At 41.7% G+C, this 21,895-nt stretch overlaps 1 protein-coding gene across 2 annotated transcripts in view; it reads right to left on the bottom strand.

The window, feature by feature from the left end:
• PAK5 (p21 (RAC1) activated kinase 5) overlaps window positions 1-21,895 on the bottom strand; it is a 280,280-nt gene that overhangs the window by 8,190 nt on the left and 250,195 nt on the right. For both annotated transcript variants that reach the window (XM_025469322.3, XM_025469324.3), the window contains 3 exons: window positions 17,611-18,102; window positions 15,374-15,507; window positions 10,959-11,085 (listed from right to left, as the gene is read on the bottom strand). In XM_025469322.3, the coding sequence (XP_025325107.1) occupies window positions 10,959-11,085; window positions 15,374-15,507; window positions 17,611-18,102 (753 nt within the window). The remainder of the gene's footprint in view (window positions 1-10,958; window positions 11,086-15,373; window positions 15,508-17,610; window positions 18,103-21,895) is intronic.

Raw genomic sequence — 21,895 nt, 5'->3', positions numbered from 1 at the left:
GTACTCCACATGGAGTTGATTTTTATGAAAGGCGTAAAGTCTGTTTCTAGATGAATTTTTTGCAGATGTATATCCAGTTGTTCCAGCACCATTTGTTAAAAAGACTATCTTAGATCCATCGTATTGCCTTTGCTCCCTTGCCAAAGATCAGTTGACTCAATTTATGTGGGTCTATTTCTGGGCTACTTGGTGCCACTGGCCCATTTGTCTTTTCTTTTGCCAATACCACATTGTTTCAATGACTATAGTTTTCCCGTAAGTCCTAAAGTCAAGCAGTGGTAGTCTTGCATGACTTTGCTCTTCTTTAATATGTGTTGGTCTTTTGCCTCTCCCTATATACTTTCTAATCAGTTTGTCCACAAAATAATTTGCTTGGATTTTGACTGGGATTGTACTGAATCTATAGATTGAGTTGGGAAGAAATTACATTTTGGCAATATTGAGTCTTCCTATCCACAAACATTGAGTATCTCTTCATTTAGTCCTTTGATTTTAGCCATCACTATTTCGTAGTTTCCCTCGTATAAATCCAGTATGTTTTGTTAGACTTATACCTAAATATTTTAAGGTATTAGTGTAAGTGGCAGTGTGTTTTTAATTTCAAATTCCATTCATTCGCCGCTACGATATAGCAAAATGATGGACTTCTGTCTAAAACCATATATCCTTTAACCTTCTTATATTTGTAAGTTGTTTTAGTTTTTCTTGTTAATTCTTGAGTTTTCTACATTGATGATCATGTCATCTGTGAAGAGAGACAGTTGTATTTCTTCCTTCCCAATATGTATAACTTTTATTGTTCCTTTCCTTGAATTACTGCATATGTGAGTACTTCTAGTAATATATTGAAAAGGAGAGGTGAAGGGGAACATTTTTGTCTAGTTCCTAGTGTTAGTGGGAAAGTATATTCAATTCTTAATTCAAGAATATGAAATTCATACTTCAAGGGCCTGGTTACTTCTCACTTCTTCCAGAATTTTTCTCAGGAGCCCATATTGATCTCTCCCCTCCCCAAATGTGAGAGAATTTAGCACTCATTCAATCTTGAACTATTTTCAGATGCTGATTTTGTTCCTCCAGCTAGAAATGACAGTCCTCATTGTGAAGCCTCATTGTATTACTTAAGAGCTGGGAAAACAGTAGATACCCAAAAAACACATGTTGCTAGATGTATTTTATTTTATAATGACACATACATATATCATAGTGGATCATGTGGTAGAGGATATATTGGTAGTCTTTCTGAAACCATTATTAACTTAACTGAGGATAGCTGCTTTAAATTCAAAGTTGGAAGACAGATGAAATAGGGGTAATGTATTGGAAATTATTTGTGTCTTTTTCTATTTCCTTGTTCATGATCTCCTCTCTAATCAGGCTAAGGTTAGTGGTGGTGTGGCTTGGGGTGGGAAGAAATTAGATTGCTCCAGATGGAATGCTAGAGAAAGCTGGTTTAATGGAGAGATGATTTTCTCAACTGCTTTGGCATGTCAAGAATCAAACCCCGATACGTAAGATCATAGATTTCTCATGTGGTATAAAGAAGAGAGACTTGGGGCCTTAGGAGCTGGTCCATAATCCTTGTTGTCCTATTGTAAAAGGAGTCTACAATTCAGGGAAGTGAAAATCCTATAGTCCATTCCTTTTAGCCTGAGATTATTTGCAGGAGAAGACAAAGAGCAGCCATTTGATTATGGCAGGTCCCAACCCTATTATACATCACTTCCACCACTCCAAGCAGATGGTGGTGGCCTTCAGAAATACCTAAGTAGTAAATATCCCCAAACAAGGGAGATGAACAGTCACATGCATCTGTGTTCAGAGGTAATATTCAAAGTATTTAATAACCAGAATCAACTAGACCAATTGGAGTCTAGACACGAAGTTGAGCTGTGTACTGGAGTGATCCCTGGGGGCTTTACCATCTTTAATGAGGCAAGGGCATCCCAGTAAAGAGCTGTTATAATAGGGGATACTCCAATGACTTGAAACAGTGGCTATTAACCAACAAGAATGAAAAGATTGTAATATTTCAATAATGGGTATGGATATACTACTGAATGCTGGCTGAATAACCGCCTTGGTTATACCAAATGTGGCCTCCTGAAGAGATGGCACAACAGAGTGGGTGGGGGGAAACTTGAGGCAATGTTATTGGCTTCCATGGTCTTTGTTGTGCAGGGGTCCAGAAACTCCTCCAGATCTCAATGAAGGAATGGAAAAGTGCCTGGCACAAGCCTATGGTTGGCATGAGGAGTCTCAGGATGGCTTTCAAGACTTGAAACAGGAGGCTGAAGTTGTGAAATGCTGCAGAGGCACTTTCCCAAAAAGCCCAGCAGCTGTGGTCACCAGTCCTTGTAGCAGAAGAGGCCAGTTATGCCAAGGCAGGGAGCAGAGAGAAACAAGAAGATGGGTCTTATATCCTTCACCTTGAGTTCCCAGAAGTCATATTTGTCCCTTATTCTAGACTCCTTGAGAAAGAGAGGGGTGGGAAATGAGAAGAGGGAGTGGATGGGAGCCAAATCTGAAAGATTGAGGTTCTAAAGGCATCAGTTAAAGCTTACATTAATGTGGTTGTGGGGCTCCTGGGTCGCTCAGGAGTTGAGTGTCTATCTTTGGCTCAGGTCATGATCCTGAGGTCCTGGGATCACATTCCACACCAGGTTCCTCACAGGGAGCCTGCTTCTCCCTTTACCTATGTCTCTGCCTCTCTCTGTGTCTCTCCTGAATGAATAAATAAAATTTAAAAAAATAATGTGGTTGAACTTTAATAGACAATGTTTATTTAAGTAGACTAAATTTAATAGATTGAATTAAGAGCTGCTTTTTGTTTTGTTTTGTTTTTTTAGTCAGGTGAACTTTGTGAAGAAGTCTAGATCAGTTTTTAAAAATGGGAAAACTGGGATCTCTGGGTGGCGCAGCGGTTTGGCGCCTGCCTTTGGCCCAGGGCGTGATCCTGGAGACCCAGGATCGAATCCCACGTCGGGCTCCTGGTGCATGGAGCCTGCTTCTCCCTCTGCCTGTGTCTCTGTCTCTCTCTCTCTGTGACTATCGTAAATAAATAAAAAAAATTAAAAAAATAAATAAAAATGGGAAAACTATAATTGTGTGTCTATATGTTAGTGGTTATCTCCAGAGCTCTAGTGTGAGTAAATTCGTAACCCTACTACGCAGTGAAGGAGGAACAATTTTGCCAAAACATTTTTTTTTTTTTTGCCTGTAAATTTTGAAAACCTAAATTAAGCAGGTGAATGTATCAGCATTTTGGCATTGGCAGTTTTTAATTTCAACACTTCTAGTGTGGCTTTCTTTTTCCAGACATAAAAAAAGACCCCAAACCTGCCAGACTAATAATTATTTCCTGACAATATGTAAAATAAGAAACTGAAACTCAACACGGGAAGCTACGTCTGTTCTTCTTTTGTAGACGTGGAAGTGGTTTTACATGAATTTTTTACTCATTCAAGGACATAAAAGACAATTCTCTAAAAGAACATAATTGCACACAACACTCGTCCAAACAAGTCTGCAAGTAGATAATGAGAACTCAAGTACTGAGTATAATAAAGCACTATAGGCAGATCTTCAAATCACACAGACTCTAAGCTGAGCCTTATTTCAGATAGAACTGTACAACATGGTGGATTAGGAAATACTTTGTCTCACTAATGCAGTTAGGTTAAGAGAACTGCAACCAACACACTGCCTGCCAATCTCTTAACAGCAAGCAATGCAGCTTGTTCCCCAGGGGCCAGAAATTAGAGCTTAGAGCTCAAAGCAGCTCTTTAAAGCTGTGATCCTATTCATCACAGTGGATCCTGGCTAGGAATCAGGGGCCGCACAAAAACGTGGGTGGTGGAGGAGAGGCGGGGGTGGGGGGGGTGTATTCACAAGATAGCTACAGGTTTAAGAGAGAAGGTAAAACCCTCATTTTGTAAATCGCATACGCTCTAAAGAATTCATGCATCTGCTTCAGGTTTTTGCCAAGGCAAAAAGATGGCTGTTTTTGTGCCTGGCTCCCAGGTAATGAGGTAATGATATTCAAAGTGTGTAGCATCGGCATCCCCTGGGAATCTGGGAGAGATGCAGGCTTTGGGGTATTACCCAGTCTGGTTGGAATCAGAATCTCTGGGGAGTGACCCTGGAATTTGTTTTTTTGGCTAAGGTCTCCTTTGGTTTCCATGTTCACTCCAGTTTGAGAACTTCTGTTTTGAGAAGAGCAATGACCCAGGAATGGAAAGAGGTAAGAGAAGGGGCCAGACTGATAAAGATGTTTCCAGTGTAAAGCCCCACTTCTTCAGCTGCTAAACTGAAGAGAGGAGGGAGGACGTCAGAGTTGTGAAGCTGGACTGGTATGGAGGCCCCAGCCAGCTCCTCTGCTACTTGACAGAGTGGGACAGGGTGGGAACTTGCCTAAGACTGTACAACAGTAGGAGGACAGTAGAGAGGAGGACTCAGACCTGGTCTCCTGACTTGTAGGCTGTACTGCCTGCAGAGGAAAAGCCACCTGTGTGGAGTAGCAGGGAAAGGAAAAGGCATAGAGTCTGGGGTCATCTCAGACACCGTGGGAAAGGAATGAATTTAAGCAAGCTACATAACATACTCATGTCTCTCTTCATTTACGAAGAGCTTCTGGAGGTAATCTTCAGGTCTTCCTCTAATTGGAAAATTCTAGTTATTTGAGAGACAAAAACATTTAAATGCCTAAGAGTGCCAAAAAAATTATCAATGAATTTAACAGACCATGTGGAGACTATGGAAAACTAGAGGTACATGTCCTTGGTAAAGAGACACTGACCTCTAGCTGTCAGGGTCCAGTAAAGGGGAGTGTGGAACAGTCACGAGGCCCTGGTCACCATCTATGGCCCCATATCTATCCTTTACCCTCATTTGCAATCCTGTGAAAGAGAGGGCACAAACACATTACACTGTGCCTGGCCCCTCTCCCTCGGAGGACATGGCAAGACAAAGACTCAGTGCAAATCTTTTATTGAGGAGATAAAGGCAACTGGTAGTGAAATGAGAATATAGAGTAGTGCAGGGAAGGCAGCTAGTCAAGGATTAGTCAGCAATGTAGGAACCAGAGCTTACTTCTGATGAGGACGTCTGGGATATTGGGTAGAACATGTGCCTCAGAGCTAGTCTACCCAAGGGCAAGAAAGCTGGGGTACTTATACAGCAACTCCCCTCACTTGATCCTGGGCTGCCCCTAGGGAGCATGAATGTTAATTCCCTGGAATTTCTAGCCTGCTCTGTTCTGGAAGAACGGAATGCATGGCTGGACAAGGTCCCCAGGAAAAGAGATGCCAGTGGCAGCACTGGGAGGTGGAGCTATGAGCACCAAAGGAGGAAGTCCGGTGAAGGTATGGGTGTGGCCTCAACAGCATCCTCCCCACACTACCTCCATTACCAGCATATGTGAATTCAGGCACAGTGTTGTCAGGTACATTGATTTCTTTTAAAGATTTTATTCATTTATTGAGAGAGAGAGCTTGCAAGAGAGAACACGAGTAGGGGGAGGGTCAGAGGGGCAAGCAGACTCCACACTGAGTGGGGAGCCTGATGTGGGGCCCTATCCCAAGACCCTGGGATCATGACCTGAGCTGAAGGCAGACACTCAACTGACTGAGCCACCCAAGCACCCCAGATACTTTGATTTTTTTAAAGGAAGATAGGAATCTGATATTTTATGTGACATTTCCTGATTCTTAAATTATGGCAATTTTTAGTTAAAAAAAATGACCACAACAATCACTGTGTATTTCCCTTTTCAATACAGGCACTGGGCTTAATAGATCAGGGTTTTGATTTCCATTCTAGCCAATGAATCTGATAAAAGTTAAGTCACTCACTGTCTAGTGGCTCCTAAGTATCATCTCTCAAATGCAAACCTCAGGCCGAGGAAAGATCATAGATGAATTTATGCAACCCTTAATTGCAAGGGTCGGGGATCACCTTCTCTGAGCATCTAATTTATACCTGGGTTACTTCTCCTGGTTTCACATAAGAATGACTTTATGTAATTCTTGCAACCACTCTATGACATGCTATTTACTTTTCCCTTTCAAACTCAAAATACCACATCCCCCCTCTGCTTAACATGGATTAGTGACTCATTAGAGATTATTTCTGCTATAGACAAACAATGAACAATTTACTCTGAAAGCAAACAATCTCCCTTCTAGTCTTTGAAGTGGCCACAAAGGATTTATTCCCACCCCCCCTACTTTTTAAAGTAGGTTCCATGCTGGGGCTTGAACTCACAACCCTGAGATTGAGACCTGAGTCGAGATCAAGAGTCAGATGCTTAACAGACTGAGCTACCCAGGCACAACAAGGATTTATCTTTTCTTTTAAGTATTTTATTTATTTATTTGATAGTGAGAGTGAGAGAGCAAGAGCAGAGGTGAGGGGCAGGGGAGAGACTCCCCACTGAGCAGGGAGCCCAATGTGGGGCTCAATCCTAGGACTCCGGGATCATGACCTGAACTGGAAGGCAGATGCTTACCAGACTGAGCCACGCAGCTGCCTCAGGATTTATTCTTTTAAGAAACCCTGAGCAATTCACTGTCTCTTTTAGTTTTTTTTTTATTTTGAAATAATTATAGATTCATAGGAAGTTGCAAAGAAATGTGCATTCAGTCTTTCCTAATGGTATCTTATACAACTAGAGTGTATCTTATATCAACACCAAGAAACTAATGTTGGTATAGTCCATAGATCTTGTTCAGATTTAATCATTTCTACATGAACCCATTTATGTGTGTTGTATGTAAGTGTGTGTATACACTTTGCAATTGTATCACACTGTAGCCTTGAGTAACCACCACCACAATCAAGGTAGCCAACTGTTCCTTGGGGCACCTGCGTGGCTCTGTTGGTTAAGCGTTCAACTCTTGATTTCAGCTCAGGTCATGATCTCAGGGTTGTGAGATCAAGCCTTGTGTCAGCTTCAAGTTCAGTGGAGAGTCTGCTTGAAATTCTTTCTCTTCCTCTGCCCCTCCCCTGCTCATGTGCACACATTCTCTCTCTAAAATAAATAAATAGATGTCTTTTAAAAAAGGTTCCCAACTGTCCCACCACCATAAGACTCCTCGTGCTACCCTTTTACATTCACCCTGCATTCCCTCATTGAATTGTGTGGCATGTATCTTTTCAAGATTGACTCTTTTCCACTGTACACAATTTTTTTTCTGAGTGGTATTGCATGGTACAAACCTCCCACTTGTTTAACCACTCACCTTTTGAAGGACACTCAGGTAGTTTCTAGTTCTGGGCTATTATAAATGAAATGGCTACAAATGTATGTGTGCAAATAAGTTTCCATTTTTCTGGAATATATGCCTAAGAATGAAATTGTTGACCAACAACATGCAATTTTTAGTTTTGAAAGGAACTCTTCTTCAGAGTGGCTGCACTATTTCACATTCCCACAAGCAGTGTATGAGTAAGTGGTGTTATTGCTACTTTTCATTTTGGCCATGCTGACAGATGTGAAGTGATATCTCCTAGTTTCAATTTGTATTTCTCTAAGGGTTAATGATGCTGCACATCTCCCAACAAGAAGAAAAATCAGTACAGCTTGTGTAACAAACAATATTTTTCCAGAAAAAGCCAAGAAAATATTCCTCAGCTAATGAGCTCCTCTGATCATGAGTCAATCTTCCTCTCCCACTGAAGGTTTTACATTCTCTCCTCCTGAATTGGAAGGGCTATACGTACAGTGGAACTGGCATCATGAGACTTTGAGGTTAGATCATAAAAATGCCATGTGCTTCTACCTTGGGATATTTGCTCTTGGAATCCAGCCTCCATTCTGAGAGGAAGGCCACATGGAGAGGTCACATCATAGGTGTTCTGGTTGACCTCTCAGCTGAATGCCCAGCCACTAGCCAGCATTCACTCCTCCAGTATGTAAGTGAGGAAGACTTCTAGATGCATCATCTAGCCTATAAGTCAGAGCAGCCCTGGCTAGGTGAGCCCAGCCAACCTTCAGAGCCATGAAGAACCCTACAGTGACTTTTGACTTAGACCCTAAGTGTGGGAGTGATTTGTTACAATGACAACAAATAAATGAGGAGGTCTACTCCACTATAAAACTTCATGCTCTACTAGATTAGTACAAAATAGATTAGTACAAAATTTTTTTGAAGTAGCCACACCATGTCTCTGCTCTCATTCTTAAAAAAAAAAAAAAAAAAAGAAAAGTTTCCTTTCTCTATAGAAACTGAAGAAGCCCACTGTGCTGTTCTGAAATGTGAATAAGCCTACTCTGGGCAACATGGACAAGAGCCACATGATCTTGGTGCTGCCTACAACACTGAGTGTTCTTGTCTGGAACACTCTGATCCCTGACAGCCATAGGACTCACTCCCTCAGTCTCTGCTGTCACATCATCACCTCTAAGGGGCCTTCTCTGATCTCACCGTCCATCACTTTCCACCATATCTTTACTCTGCTTAAATCTATTATAGAAAACTTATCACAGCCTGTCTGGAGCTGATTTTATTCATGTATTTATCCCACCTCCATGCCCCAAATAAGCTTAATGAAAGCAGGGGTGTTGCCGTGTTCATCCTCAGGACCTAGAACTGTTCCTGGCATAACAGTAGACATTTAGTGAATATTTATGGAAGGAAGAGCCCCTGTGAACTCTTTGTCAAGTATATGGAAATTCAGGAAATGTTTGAAGCATAGGTTCTGCCCTTGAGAATGACACTGAATGATTAAATAACTTTTTGTACATTGTGGGGAGGGGAGGCCTTTAAGCTGATTAAACAATGAGTTATCTTAATCTTGGGCCTGATTTTGACATCTGACATGTACTTGCAGCAAGGAAGCCTTTCTCATCAATCTCCAGAAACAAGGGAGAAAAATCTGCCTTGAAACTGCCCTGCTTTATCTTTTTCTTTTTTCTGCAAGCACCAGTCCTCAGAGCCAATTTGTGGACCAGTTCAGTGCTTTGCAAATTATGTTCTGAAGTCACGGAATCTTGTCTAAGTATTCTCTTGAGTCAGGTCAGTGGATGATCCCAATCCTTTTCCCATAGCTCCCCTACTTTCTGGAAGAATGTGCAACATGGACACATATTCTTCCACTCCCCGCACCCATAGCCCTTTGCAGTGTGACTCTGCATCTTCTCTCATCAAGAGGTAGAATCTATTTCCCCATCCCTTGCATCTAGGCTTGACTGTGTGACTTACTTTGGCCAAAGGGATATTAAAAAACAAGGTATCAGGAAGGTTAAAAACTGGGCAGTGGAGTTTGCCTCACTTGCTGCTCTGGGGAACCTTGCCACAGGCACCATAGGAACAGGCCTGGGATAGTCTGCTAGGAGATGTGGGGCACATGGCAAAGCACCAGGCAAAAGAGTGAGGCCATAAACGGTTGACCACAAATGCAAGAGTGAGCTCAGCTGATGCCACATCGAGCAGAGACAAGCTGTTCCAGCAGAGGTCAGCCCAAACGCTCACTCACAACACTGTGAGCTAGTACATGGTTGTTATTTTAAGCCAGTATAGAGTGGTTTGTTATGTAGCAAAAGCTGACTGATGCATCCTCCCATACTCTCTTAAAAAAAAAAAAGAAAGAAAGAAATTCAGCTAGAGTAATGCAAAAAGCAGGACTTAAAAATACCCATTAAAAATAATTCCAAGTTTGCAAGTGTGTATATAGGGAAATATGGAGAGAATGGGAGACACATGAGGGGTGATCTTTATTTTATCCTTTATACTTTTCTGATTTTTCCACAATAGAATTGACAATCTCTTTAAAACAAAAGAAGAAAGGCCAAAGTGCTTGGGCAGTTTATTTTAGCTGTCTTCTGATTGTTCCTAGGCAATTCTGCTGTAACATGAATATTTTCCACATGGCTGAGGTTGCTGGGTTGTAAAAGACAGGTTATCAATGGGACAGCTGGCTTCCTGCATGCCAGCGCCATTACCTCTGGTAGGAGTTTCAGGGAGATTTAAAGGGCCTAGATGGTAAAAATCTTCAAAACTCTTCCATCTAACTAAGACTGCCTTGAAATGTCAACTTGTTATTTCCTTGGCTATCGTATTCCATATTCTTTTGTAACCTGGTGTGGTTGATGAGTTTCAGCAGAATCACTTGAGCAGGCTGCAGTGATGGGAAATGCAGTGATGGGCCTGGGGATGAGCTAGTGTGATAAATATCTTTTGTTTGCCTTTCCAGATCTATTCTCCTCCCTTCTCTGAGCCCTGGGATGCCAACCCGTTTTGACTGCACTGATGGCTTCTTATTGGGCTCAGCCAATGGGGAGCACCAAAGGGAGACTGGAAGGAAGGGATGGAGTAAGGCTTAGGTATTTATCCTTCCAGGTCCCATACTGCAGCTTCACTGTGGTCTGTCTTCCACTGAAGATCAGAGCTCCTGACAGGCATCCCTCTTTAGACAATAATCTCTATTTTCAGATTCCAGTAGCCAGTTTCCTGCCTTACCTTCTCAGGCATGGGGTAGTAAGAGTTGCACTCCATTCTAGAGTGCCACACTAATCCTCAGGTACTCTTCCTTATGACATGTCTACATCTGCCCACACCTTTATTAAACTCTCCTTGAGTGGTCCACTGGAGTTTGTTTTCTCTTTCCTGCAGAAACGCTGAGAAATATTGCAGACATGCACAACTCCATGGACAGTGTGGACAAAGCCCTGGAAAACTCATCTCTTCTCCAACAAAAATGAGAACATGGAAGTTTCTATTACTTCTTACACTCTTTGTTAAAGTGGAAAGTCATTCATCAAATTCAGATCACAGATAATCATAACAGGATGACACAGAGGATGGTAATTTCCTTCTTGGTAAGCCTTCTGGGAAGGGTAGTGGGTGACTTGTGACCAAGGAAACTTACAATTATGAGAAAGTGTTCTTAGGAGGACAATGCCCATGACAGACAAAGTGACAAGGGAAGCCATGAAGAAGTCAAACATGGAATCTTACCCGGCCATCACTTGTCAGGAGGATGGAGTCACTCTTTATGTCCCTGTGAATCACTCCTTGATTGTGAAGGTAGGAGAGAGCTCTCAGAACTGACAGACAGACGGTAGCTATCTGTTCTTCATTCATTCTAGAAAGGAAATAACACGTCAGGAGCAAAGACAGGTTTAAGGATATCTTTGAAATGATCAAGAGAGGTAAGGTTGCTCCCTTGGGTTCCAGTGAACAGGTCCATGTTCTTCAGCCCATGTCTGAAAAATCTACAGGCAAGGTCAAAGAAGTCTTAGGATCTGACTCCTAGAACTTAAGGGTTGGCACTAAGGATGACAGGGGCCAAACACAAGCCAAAGGAAAGAGACCCCTATTTGCTAGCTTTTGGGTCATTAATGCAAATGCACTTCCTTAGACTCTCATGGGTAATTCCTTAGGTATTGATAAACTTCCAGGGTCCTAGAGAGAGTGCACTGAATAGAGCCAAGGCTCCAAGGATGCCTGATAGGTGACCTTGAGCAAACCCTTTTAACTTCCTCATCCTCATCTTGGAAATGGGAACATCCTCTTTAAGGTTGGATTTGGACAACTTGGTCTTTAGATCTTTAAGATCCCCTAGGATTAGCCCTGTCTCTAGGACTGGAGATTCCTGTTGGCCTACATCCTTCCATCAAGAGGGAAACTGGACTTAGTTAGTTACTAATAACTAAGTGTGAATGAATGATTCTTGAACAAATGGACCATGGGAATGAGAAAGGCAAGCACAGCAGTGGATATGTGCTCCCTCATTTCATGGCTGTACCCTTCGGAAGAAGGGATCTGGCTTCAGAGGAGACTGAGGTCACATGGCCTGCCCATGGCTACACAGCTAAGAAAGTGATCAGACCATGATTCCAACTCTACCTCTTTTTGAATTCAGACTCCTGCTGTCTCCCTGTATCACATCACCAGTACAGTGTGTCATATGAATGGCTTTTAAGCCATTGAAGAACCTAGGTGGGAAGAATTATTTGGACATCAGTACCCTCAAAAGAACCCACAGAAGCCTAACTCATCTGGGTATAAAAAATTCCTCCCTCTCACAGAGACAATGAGAGCGGTCCAAGCTGGCTAGCAAATGTGAAAGAGCTCCTAAAACAAACTGTTATGCAAACAGAGGAGACTGTTGGGAGAGACAGAGTGTGTAACTGACCACAGCCCAAATTCCAAGGACTGTGTTGGAAAATAATCCCGGGGAACTCCAAGCTCAGCTGGACAAGGAAATGGGCAGCCCTGAATTTGTATCAGTCTTGTTGATTCCAGCAAACTGTGACTGAGTAAAATTAGGATTCAAAGTAGCATCCAAGGAGGTGGCCAATTAGGAGAATGTTGAAATTATAAGTTGGATGGGTATTCCTTCTCTTCAAAGAGGCTTCTTCTAGCAATGCATCGATCTCCTACTGAGTCAGGCAAGAAGAAATGTTCTTATCTGAGAGTGGAAACCTACAACTTCTGTGTTTCAATTTTGTGTGGGTGGGCTGGTCATTGTGCTGGATTGTGAAAACAATAGATGACAACTCTCACATCTGCCCACAGCAGAGCCCTCAGAGGTTTAGAGCATTGTCAGCAGGGATAAGCTCAAATATACCTTAAAAAATAATTCAGGAGCAAGAATCATCTTTTTTTTTTTAATAATTTTTTTTTCTTGGATTCTACAAGATTCAAGTTCTTTGAGGCAGACATAAAGATTATTTACAGGTCAATATCAACAAATGTTAATGGAATCTGAGCCCCCATCATTGACTAAAAAATCACCTTTAACTGTCATATGGGACAAATACTGCTTATTCTGAATTCAATGGCTTTTAAGCATACGGGAACCACTATAGAAAGACTGCCCTTTCCTACTTCTGCAGAAAGGAAGCCTGAATTGGGATAAAGATTCCTCAGTTCTGGAGTCAACTCCAAATTCAAGTCCTGGCTCTGTTATGTAGAGGTGTGTAAAGGTTACATGAGTTAATGTTTGAAGTGCTTAGCCCTTTCTTTTGCCTTCTGGAACTCTCTGCTCCCTGGAAATCAGTAGGGTAAATTAAACAAGATGCTAGGTTGGGGTCAAACTTTTGGTATGCATAGGAAATGTCTGAGCACCTGGCTACCTTGTGTGTGGTTGGTCTGGGTAGAGCCTAATTCTGTGTTTTTAACAAGCTTCTAGATGATGTTGATTCTACTATTCTCCAGACCACACTTGGAGTAGCAAGAGGTTGTTTTATTAATCAATCAAAGTATTCCAAGTCCTAAATATTGTGTTCCTTGGCATACAATTTCTTTCTTTAAAAAAAAAAACGATTTTATTTATTTATTCATGAGAGACACACAGAGAGAGGCAGAGAGACACAGGCAGAGGGAGAAGCCAGCTCCATGCAGGAAGCCCAACATGGGACTCAATTCAGAGTGTCCAGGATCATGACCTGGACTGAAGGTGGCGCTAAACTGCTGAGCCACCTGGGCTGCCCTTTGGCATACAATTTCTCCCCATTCTCTGGAGCTCTCTGCCTTCCATAGGAAATTATTGACAAAACTGGATGAAGAGATTTAGAGAACACAATGGATCCCAGAGAGGCTAGCTCTTAAGTGGATCTACTGACACACAATAAAAACTGAAAACAACCTTGACAAGGAAAGAGCTCTAGAGAGACACGTGTAGCTATCTGAAGCTCCCTGGGATAGGAAAAAGAATCCTCTCCCTTGGATATATTTGTAATAATTGTTTTAGATGTAAGTCACATTTGTCTTATGCTTAGGTTTCTTCTGTAGATTTGTTTCTGTAAGTTAAGATGATCTTATGTATTTAAGGGGGGGTGTCCTATGGCTATACCAACAGGGATCTGCCATCTGAAATGTTGGTGATAAACATACAGTGTCTTCCCTCGTGTTCTTTTGTTTTTAGATAGTTTATTATAGACTGAGAGGTATAGGGGGTCATGATCGAAACATCACCTGATTTCAGTGGAGAAACAGCAGCATACTCTATCCCTCAGTGCTTCCCCAGGCCTTCTTGCTATCTTGCTTTCCCCTTATTGTTCACCTGAATATACTTGTGATTTAGGTGCCATTTCAGTGATATCAGCTAACATCCAGCGCTTCTACTTCTTGACAATCATCTCCCAATCCTTTGGAAATGTATTTACTACCAAGAGCAAATTTAAAGTTTTCAAAATGTAACATTTTAAAAATATGTCTGTTCTTAGAAACTTGCTTCTCCATGGTGGACCATGAACCAGGAGCACTGGTGTCATCTGGGAGAGCATCATACTCTTTCCTGTTGAATCAGGATATGCATTTTACTAAGATCCACAGGTAATCTGTATGCGTATTAAAATGTAAAGAACACTGTCTTAGCACACAGTTTGCCTGCCTTCAATGTTCTTTCCTCCTACTTGCCTTCTTAGTAAACTCCTATGCATCTCTCAAAATTCATTTTGGTTATCACCTTTTATTGGAAATCTTTCTTTACTTTCCCTGTTAGAGATATTCAGGTACTCCTCTCTGCTACTTATATACCTCTTTCTAATTCTGCACAGGCATTATAATGTATGTATTTCTAATTGTGACATCCTTGAGGGAATATATTTGAGACTTTAATCGTTTTTGTGTCTTTATCTTATGTGTCCCCAGCACTCAGGAAAGAGCCTGGTACATAAAAGTTCATCAATAAACACTTAAGGAGGGACACCTGGGTGGCTCAGTGGTTGAGCATCTGCCTTCAGCTCAGGGCGTGATCAAGTTCCGCATCAGGTTCCCTGCGAGGAGCCTGCTTCTCCCTCTGTCTGTCTCTGCCTCTCTCTGTGTGTCTTCATGAATAAATAAATATTTTAAAAAATTAAAAAAAAACACACTTAAGCAAATGACCACAGCTGACACATCAGGGAAGCAAGTAACAAAAGTAATAATGATAATTAACTATTGTTACTTGTAAGACTATTTAAAAACTGAATTAAGGAATTTCAATTATGTAGGTTTCTTATTATGACATAAAACTTTGACTTATCTTCCATTAGCCTCTTCCTTATCCAGGTACCCTTGGTGGTATCACCATAGAGCAATAGCAAGGCAATTCAGAATATAATTCACTTTTAGGAAAATGTGTAGGAATGGGAAATTTTACTATTTGGCACCAAAAATCCATTTGTCATCAGCTGGCTGACTTAAAATCATTAAGTATTAATGCATTTCTGGAGGGCAAGGAGAATGTTAATTAAATGAACGACCTATATATACATGATATTACAATAGGCACTTAGGGAATATAAAGAAAAAGGGTCCTGATATCCCCTGACTTCAAAAGGCTTACAATTTATAAAGAGTTCATAGATATAGTCATTGAGGCTTTACCCTGGAGAGGAATAATAAGCACTGGAATTCTTTGTCTGGATAATGAAGAGACATACCTGGTATGAGTGACAATGTCTGTCAAGGCACCGCCTTCTAGAAATTCCATGACCACCCAGAGCTCATCGCCGACAAGGTAGCTGTTGTACATGTCAACCACATTGTCATGGTGGTAATCTCGCATTATAACAACCTGGGCAAATGGAAAGATGCTTTTTCACCGGTGATGTGAAATTTGGCTTCCTGTCCTTTTGTGGCCACATCTGTGCTATCAGTACAATTGATTAAGAAATATTGACTTGGGAGGGACTTATTCAGGAGTCTACTACAGATAGAAAGACAGTATTGAGGGTAGCTAGCAGCAATAAAAGGAATCGAGTTAGTCAATTCAGAGAAAATGGCAGAGCAACCAGGCACTGGGTTTGGGGATAATGAGAGTGGAAATAGGCAAAACCCTGGCAAGGTTTGTACTCACAAGAGGGAGTTTTGTTGACTGTTCTGGGGTGGGGGGATATGATCAGATATTCTTAAGGGTCTCCTTTAGAATGCACGATCCATACTCTACCATTGTATAACCTGGCAAAAGATCACCAACCCTAAGTGGTAAATGATGAGTAGGTCTCACAAGTAAATGAAGTAAACAGTAGGAATAGGGTCACATCAGGGTAACTTAACATCTTGGGAGAAGGTCTGGGTTGAGTGTGAGAGAGGTTTGGGCTGAATACAAAGGATAGGTCTTGAAGGTAAAAGCAAATATGATTCAGGCTAACTTGAACTTAATTACCAGAGACAGCTTCCAAGAATTGCTGCCCTGCGGCTGCTTCTGGTAACATTTTCAGACTTAGTGTTAATTAATAAATCACTAAGTAATCTACATTATATTGTGTTTTGGTCTTGTGATTTGGAATTAAGTTCCAGAAGTCAGTATCATGGAAGTGACAAGCTGAAGCCCACTCACCTGGTGAGTGGGCTCTCTACAAGATGTGGAACATAGGGAAAAAATGAACTCCCCTGAGGGCTGGAGATGTATGTGGCTTCATATGAGCCTCCATTGAAGAAGGATCCAAAGTCACACCTGATTGCATTTTTATAATGTCTGTCAGGAGATGTGAGTGGTACATCCTTTGCTAGAGACTGACATATTATCTAACATTGGAATCCTGATTTGCTATCTTTAAGACCTAAACTTTCCATCTGCAAAAATCCATCTCTCTTCCCTAAACTCTCATAAAATCAATAGATTAATATTACTCCAAAATGTTTTATGTTCCTAGACATAGGTGCTCATGTTTTCCCCCTTATGTGCATTTTAGAGGTCTCAAGTAATAAGTGTAAAAGGCAAATAAGGAAGTAGAAAAACATTGCAACAAACACATAGAAAAAGGTTAATTCCTTAACATATCAAGAGCTCTCATTTATCAATAAGACAAATGCTACCGTCCTAATTGGAAACTGTGCAAAGGACATATGGTTTAATGAAGAAGTAAAAATGGCCTATAAACATGAAAGTAAGTTTACCCTCACTGGTAATAATAGTGTTAATTAAAGCAGGAAGATTTGTTCATGTCTATCAGATTAACAGAGATAACATGACAGTATCCAGTGCTAGTGAGGATGATACAGGTCTATCAGTGAGGGTCTTTACTGTTACAAACTTTCTGGAAGCCAGTATTACATATTACTTTTTCTAAAGAGAAAAAAATATAGAAGGAAACTCCTGAAATATTAATGTAGGCTATTTTTCGGTTGTGAGATTTTGGGATATTTTCTCTATCTTCCGTATTTTCCACAGGAAGAATTCATTATTCCTATAGTTAGAAAATGTATCTTAAAGTTCCTAAAGAGTGATAATCCATTGGTAAACCAACTTCTGTTTATTGAGATTAAAAATAATGGCTACAGAGGGTATACATGGTATCACAACCATGTAACAAAATGTATATATACCCATGTAGATAGTGTAGCATAAGGCTCTGGAATCTGCTAGAATTCAAATCCCAGCTCTGCCATCAACCTGGTGTATGACCCTGGGCTTGATAATGTCTGTCTCACAGGTTTGTTGTGTGAATCAAGCCAGATCAGAGCTTAGCACAGTGGTTGATTTGTATGAAGTACTTTATAAAAGTAGCAGCTGTACACATACAGACCAAGTCCAGAAGGAAGGATTATGGGAACATTATTTTTGTATTTCTATTGTCAGTGCTTTCTGATGTTCTGAGCTGTACATGTAATATTTTTGAAATAGGGAAATACATGTTACTTGGGAGAGAAAGAGTGATCCGAACACACCATCTACCTCATTAAAAAGCAGTTCTCGTCTCTGTTGCTTTCGGAGGTCCATCTTCTTCACTGCGACTTGTTTCCCTGTGTGTTTCTCAGTTGCAATGCATACAATGCCGGTTGACCCTTCTCCGATTTTGATAAAGTTGTCCAAGTATTCCCTGGGGTCTCCTGGGCTGACCACCAACTGCAAAGCAGCCCGAAACTGTTCATGGGACACCCTGGAGGGCTGCTGGTCTGAAGAGGATCCCCAGCTGGGTGGGGGGTAGGTGCTGGATGAGATACTCAGAGAGCTCAGGTAAGAAGCTGTAGAGATGTACTGTGAACTGGTCTGCAGGGAGGGGTGGTGGTACAGGGTGGCTTTGTGGTACCCAGATGGGTACTGGTGGCTGCTTGAGGAATAGCCCGCTTTGCTTTGACTTTGAGGTAGTTTGGCGGGGCCCCTGGGGTAGGTGTCAGACCCTGACAGCGGAGGGCTGAGGACCATCTGTGCTCGATCATAATCCACCTGGGAAGACAGACACAGATGGAGAAATATCACATGCTAGATCTGAATGCTGCAGTCAGCGAGCCAATTGAATCAACCTGTAGCTGGCCTGAATGAAGAGGACCATACACAACATAGTTGTGGGTGATGCTTACCTTGTGAGGTCCCAGATGGCTCCTGCTTCCATCCTTTACCTACCCTACAACCTCCCTATTTAGTCTATTTCTTCCCTTTTCTTTACTCAAATCCCCAGAAGCAGACGATGAGACCTGAATTTAAATGCAACTGGTGGGAGGTGATCCCAGGAGTTATGAGGTGAGACAAGGAAGGGGAACATCAATAAAGGGCAAGTCATAGAGTATGATGGTTAATTTTATGTGTTAACTTGGCTAGGCTATGGTATCTGGTTGTTTGGTCAACAATATTCTGGGAAGGTATTTTTTAAAGATGTGCTTAACATTTAAATCAGTAGATTTTGAGCAAAGCAGATTGCTCTCCATGAAGTGGGTGGGCTGCATCTAATCAGATGAAGGCTTTACATGAAAAGACTGATGTCATCCATAGAGAGACTCTCTCTGTGTACACAAACACACCCCCTACTGGTCATCTTTTTGGTAAGCCCCAATATGCCACAGCAAGTTACCAATGAAGCAATTGTAATCTAATCCCACCAGCTAACTCTGTACCCTGGGAGACTATATTAAGCATATACCTTGAAGTTGTCCCATCTGAGGGGCCAAAAGATGGAGTATTTATGCACCAGATCCCTTCAAAACACTGTTTAACATCTGCTTCCATGAATATTAATTTCCTGGCACTCCTGATTTGCCTTATCCTGGGCTGACTAGCCTCCAGCAGATAGAGAAACCTTTTAGACCAGAATTTCTCAGCATTGGCACCACTGATTTTGGGGGCTAGATAATTCTCTGATGTGGCCAACTGTCCTGTGTGTTGCAGGATGTTTAGCAGCATCACTAGATTCTACCTACTAGATGCCAGTAGCAGCCACTTTGCCAGTTATGACCAAAAATGTTTCTTGAGATATTGCTAAATATTCCCAGAATATGGGCAAAATTGCTCTTGGCTGAAAACTACTGCTTTAGACAAAGGAAAGCAGTGATGGCAGACAGAAACAATACGTGATGAAGGGATATGGTTGGGGCACCAATTATACCCACTGCTCCTAGGAAAGGGCCTTCTCCTACTCATGTGAAACACAGGGAGAGTTTTAATTAAAAAGTGCCTTATGCCAAAAAAAAAAAAAATCTGCCTTATCCAAGGTGTACTTGGTGTATAGGCTCTGTTTTCCTTTGCAGGAATAAAAGATCCCATTTGTCATTAAAGGATGTTAGTCTTCAGTGAGAAATTTCAGGGGCAGAATGCCTTTCCCCATGCTTGTGAATTCATATACTAGAAGGGGGATATGTATTATCCACACGCATAACCTAGCAGATACATGTAAAAGGGAAAATACGGCTCTGCTAAGCAGCTTTTCAGTATGGACCATAAGGTAAACACATGCAATGTTCTCACCAAATAAGCAGAAATATAATTGAGAGTTGTCAAATTTTGCAGGAGTGTGTGTGTGAAAGGGAATTTGATCATCCCTCAAAAGGATTCCAGCAAAGAACATTCTACTTTAGTTTTGAAGACTAGATTCAGGGAACTCAGTGGAGAATAGGGACAGCAGAAAGAGCAGGGATGGGGGAAGTCAGCGGGAGTTTTGTACAACACTAGGTGTACATTCCAGCAATCACTCCCTGGGAGGAATCAGGGAGGACCTCTGACTAGCTCTGGAACAACTGAGGTCAGGTATGGTAAATATACCACATCATAACGTCTTCACCTCCTTGCCCAGGACAGAATACATTAATCAATCACTGCACCCTTGTGTGATATCCTGATGATGACACAGTGCTGGGTACACCGAAAGTGCTCAAAAAAGATTTTTTATTGGACTTTAGGCTCCTTCTTAACACAGCACCCTGGGAAGTCTCTACACTCTACTGGGATGTACATGAAATGACATGTACATGCCCCCATACCCCATCTAAGGATCTAGATCTACTCTAGTATGGTGGGTACTGACCACATGTAGCTACTTAATTGAAATCAATAAAAAATTAAATTAACTCAATTCCTTTGTCATAGAAGTCCCATTTTAAGTATCCAATAGCCATCACATTGGACAGCATAGATATACAACATCTCCATCATTGCAGAAAGTTCTGTTGGGTGAAGGAAATCCATTGCTCCCATGTAGTATACTCATGAATTTGTTTTGTCCACAAGTTAATTTTTGAGCCACTATTATGTGATAGGCACCTTTTCAGGTGCCATGGGAAGGTCCAGCAATAATATAAATGGACGGTATTTCTGCCCTTCTGGGGTTTACATTCTAGAGAGGGAGACACACAATAAACAAGAAAACCAATAAATGTACAGTATGCAGTCCAGTAGTAACAGAGATATGAAGGAAAATAGAGCAAAGGGTTTAAGATTAATGAGATGCCATCTTGGATGTGGTCGTCAAGGAAGTTCTCTTTTTTTAAAAAAGATTTTTATGTATTTATTCATAGAGACACACATAGAGAGGCAGACACACAGGCAGAGGGAGGAACAGTCTCCTCACAGGGAGCCCAATGCGGGACTCCATCCTCGGACCCCAGGATCACTTCTTGAGCCAAAGGCAGACGCTCAACCACTGAGCCACCCAAGCGTCCCAAGGAAGGTCTCTCTATGGGGGTGCCATTTGAGCAGAAATCTGGCTGACATGAGGGAAGAGGCCTAACATCTATGCGGGGAGGGGTAGTCTGGGCAGAGGGCACAGCACACATAGGATTCTAGGCAAATAGAGGCTTTAAGAATAGAAGAGAGGCTCCTCTGGCATGGAGGGGTGTTGGTTTGGAAAGATGGTCAGAAAAGTAGTCAGAGGGATGATCATGTAGGTCATGGCAAGGACACTGGCAGTCACTCTGAGTGAAATGGGAACCCCTGGAGTTTGCTGAGGAGAGAAGAGAGATATGAGCTTGATGTTGATCTCTGGGAGCTAGAGAAGAGACCTTTGTGGCACAGGTGGAAACAGGGATGCCAGTTAGCTTATTGTGGTCAATGTAAGTTGAGATTAGAATGGGTGCTATAGTTGGGATGACAAATGCTGGGATCCAGGGTAGCTTCTGAAGATAGAGCTAACATGATTTGCTGATGGACTGGATTAAAATGTGAAAGAAAAGAGCCAAAGATTCTGACTTGAGCAACAAGCCATTTAATGATATAAGGAGCAGAGGGGCAGGGGTAGGCTTGTGAAGTGTGGTAATCAGCCTCTATCCAAGATGCCTGAGGATCCTTGTATAGTCCCCTCTTACACTGTGCCAGGCTCATCTGTGTGATGGAAAGAATACAAGAGAAGTGAAAGCAAGTGCCTTCTGAGACTAAAAAAGATATTGTGGCTCCACTGTCTTTTCTTCTGGATCACTTGCTCTGGCCTTCTCCTGCTGTCATGTCATGAGGACGCTCAAGAATTCTATAGAGAAATTCAAGTGCAAAACCTCCTGCCAAGAGTCAGAAACTGAGGCCTTCCATCAACAGCTATGTGAACCATCCTAGAAATAATCATCTGGCCCCAGTCAAGCCTTCAGATGACTAGCCCTGGCTGACATCTTGACTGCAACCTCACGAGAGTCTCAAGGCCAGAATCATCCAGCTAATTTAGTCACAGAAAATTGAGCCACAGAAATTATGTGAGATAATAAATGTTTATCATTGTATTAAGTTGTTAAGTTTTGTGATAGTTTGTTACACAGAATAGGTAACT

The sequence above is a fragment of the Canis lupus genome, chromosome 24 (assembly GCF_003254725.2).
Source record: "Canis lupus dingo isolate Sandy chromosome 24, ASM325472v2, whole genome shotgun sequence".
NCBI lineage: Eukaryota > Metazoa > Chordata > Mammalia > Carnivora > Canidae > Canis > Canis lupus.
This window is presented reverse-complemented; position numbering and strand designations above follow the sequence as displayed.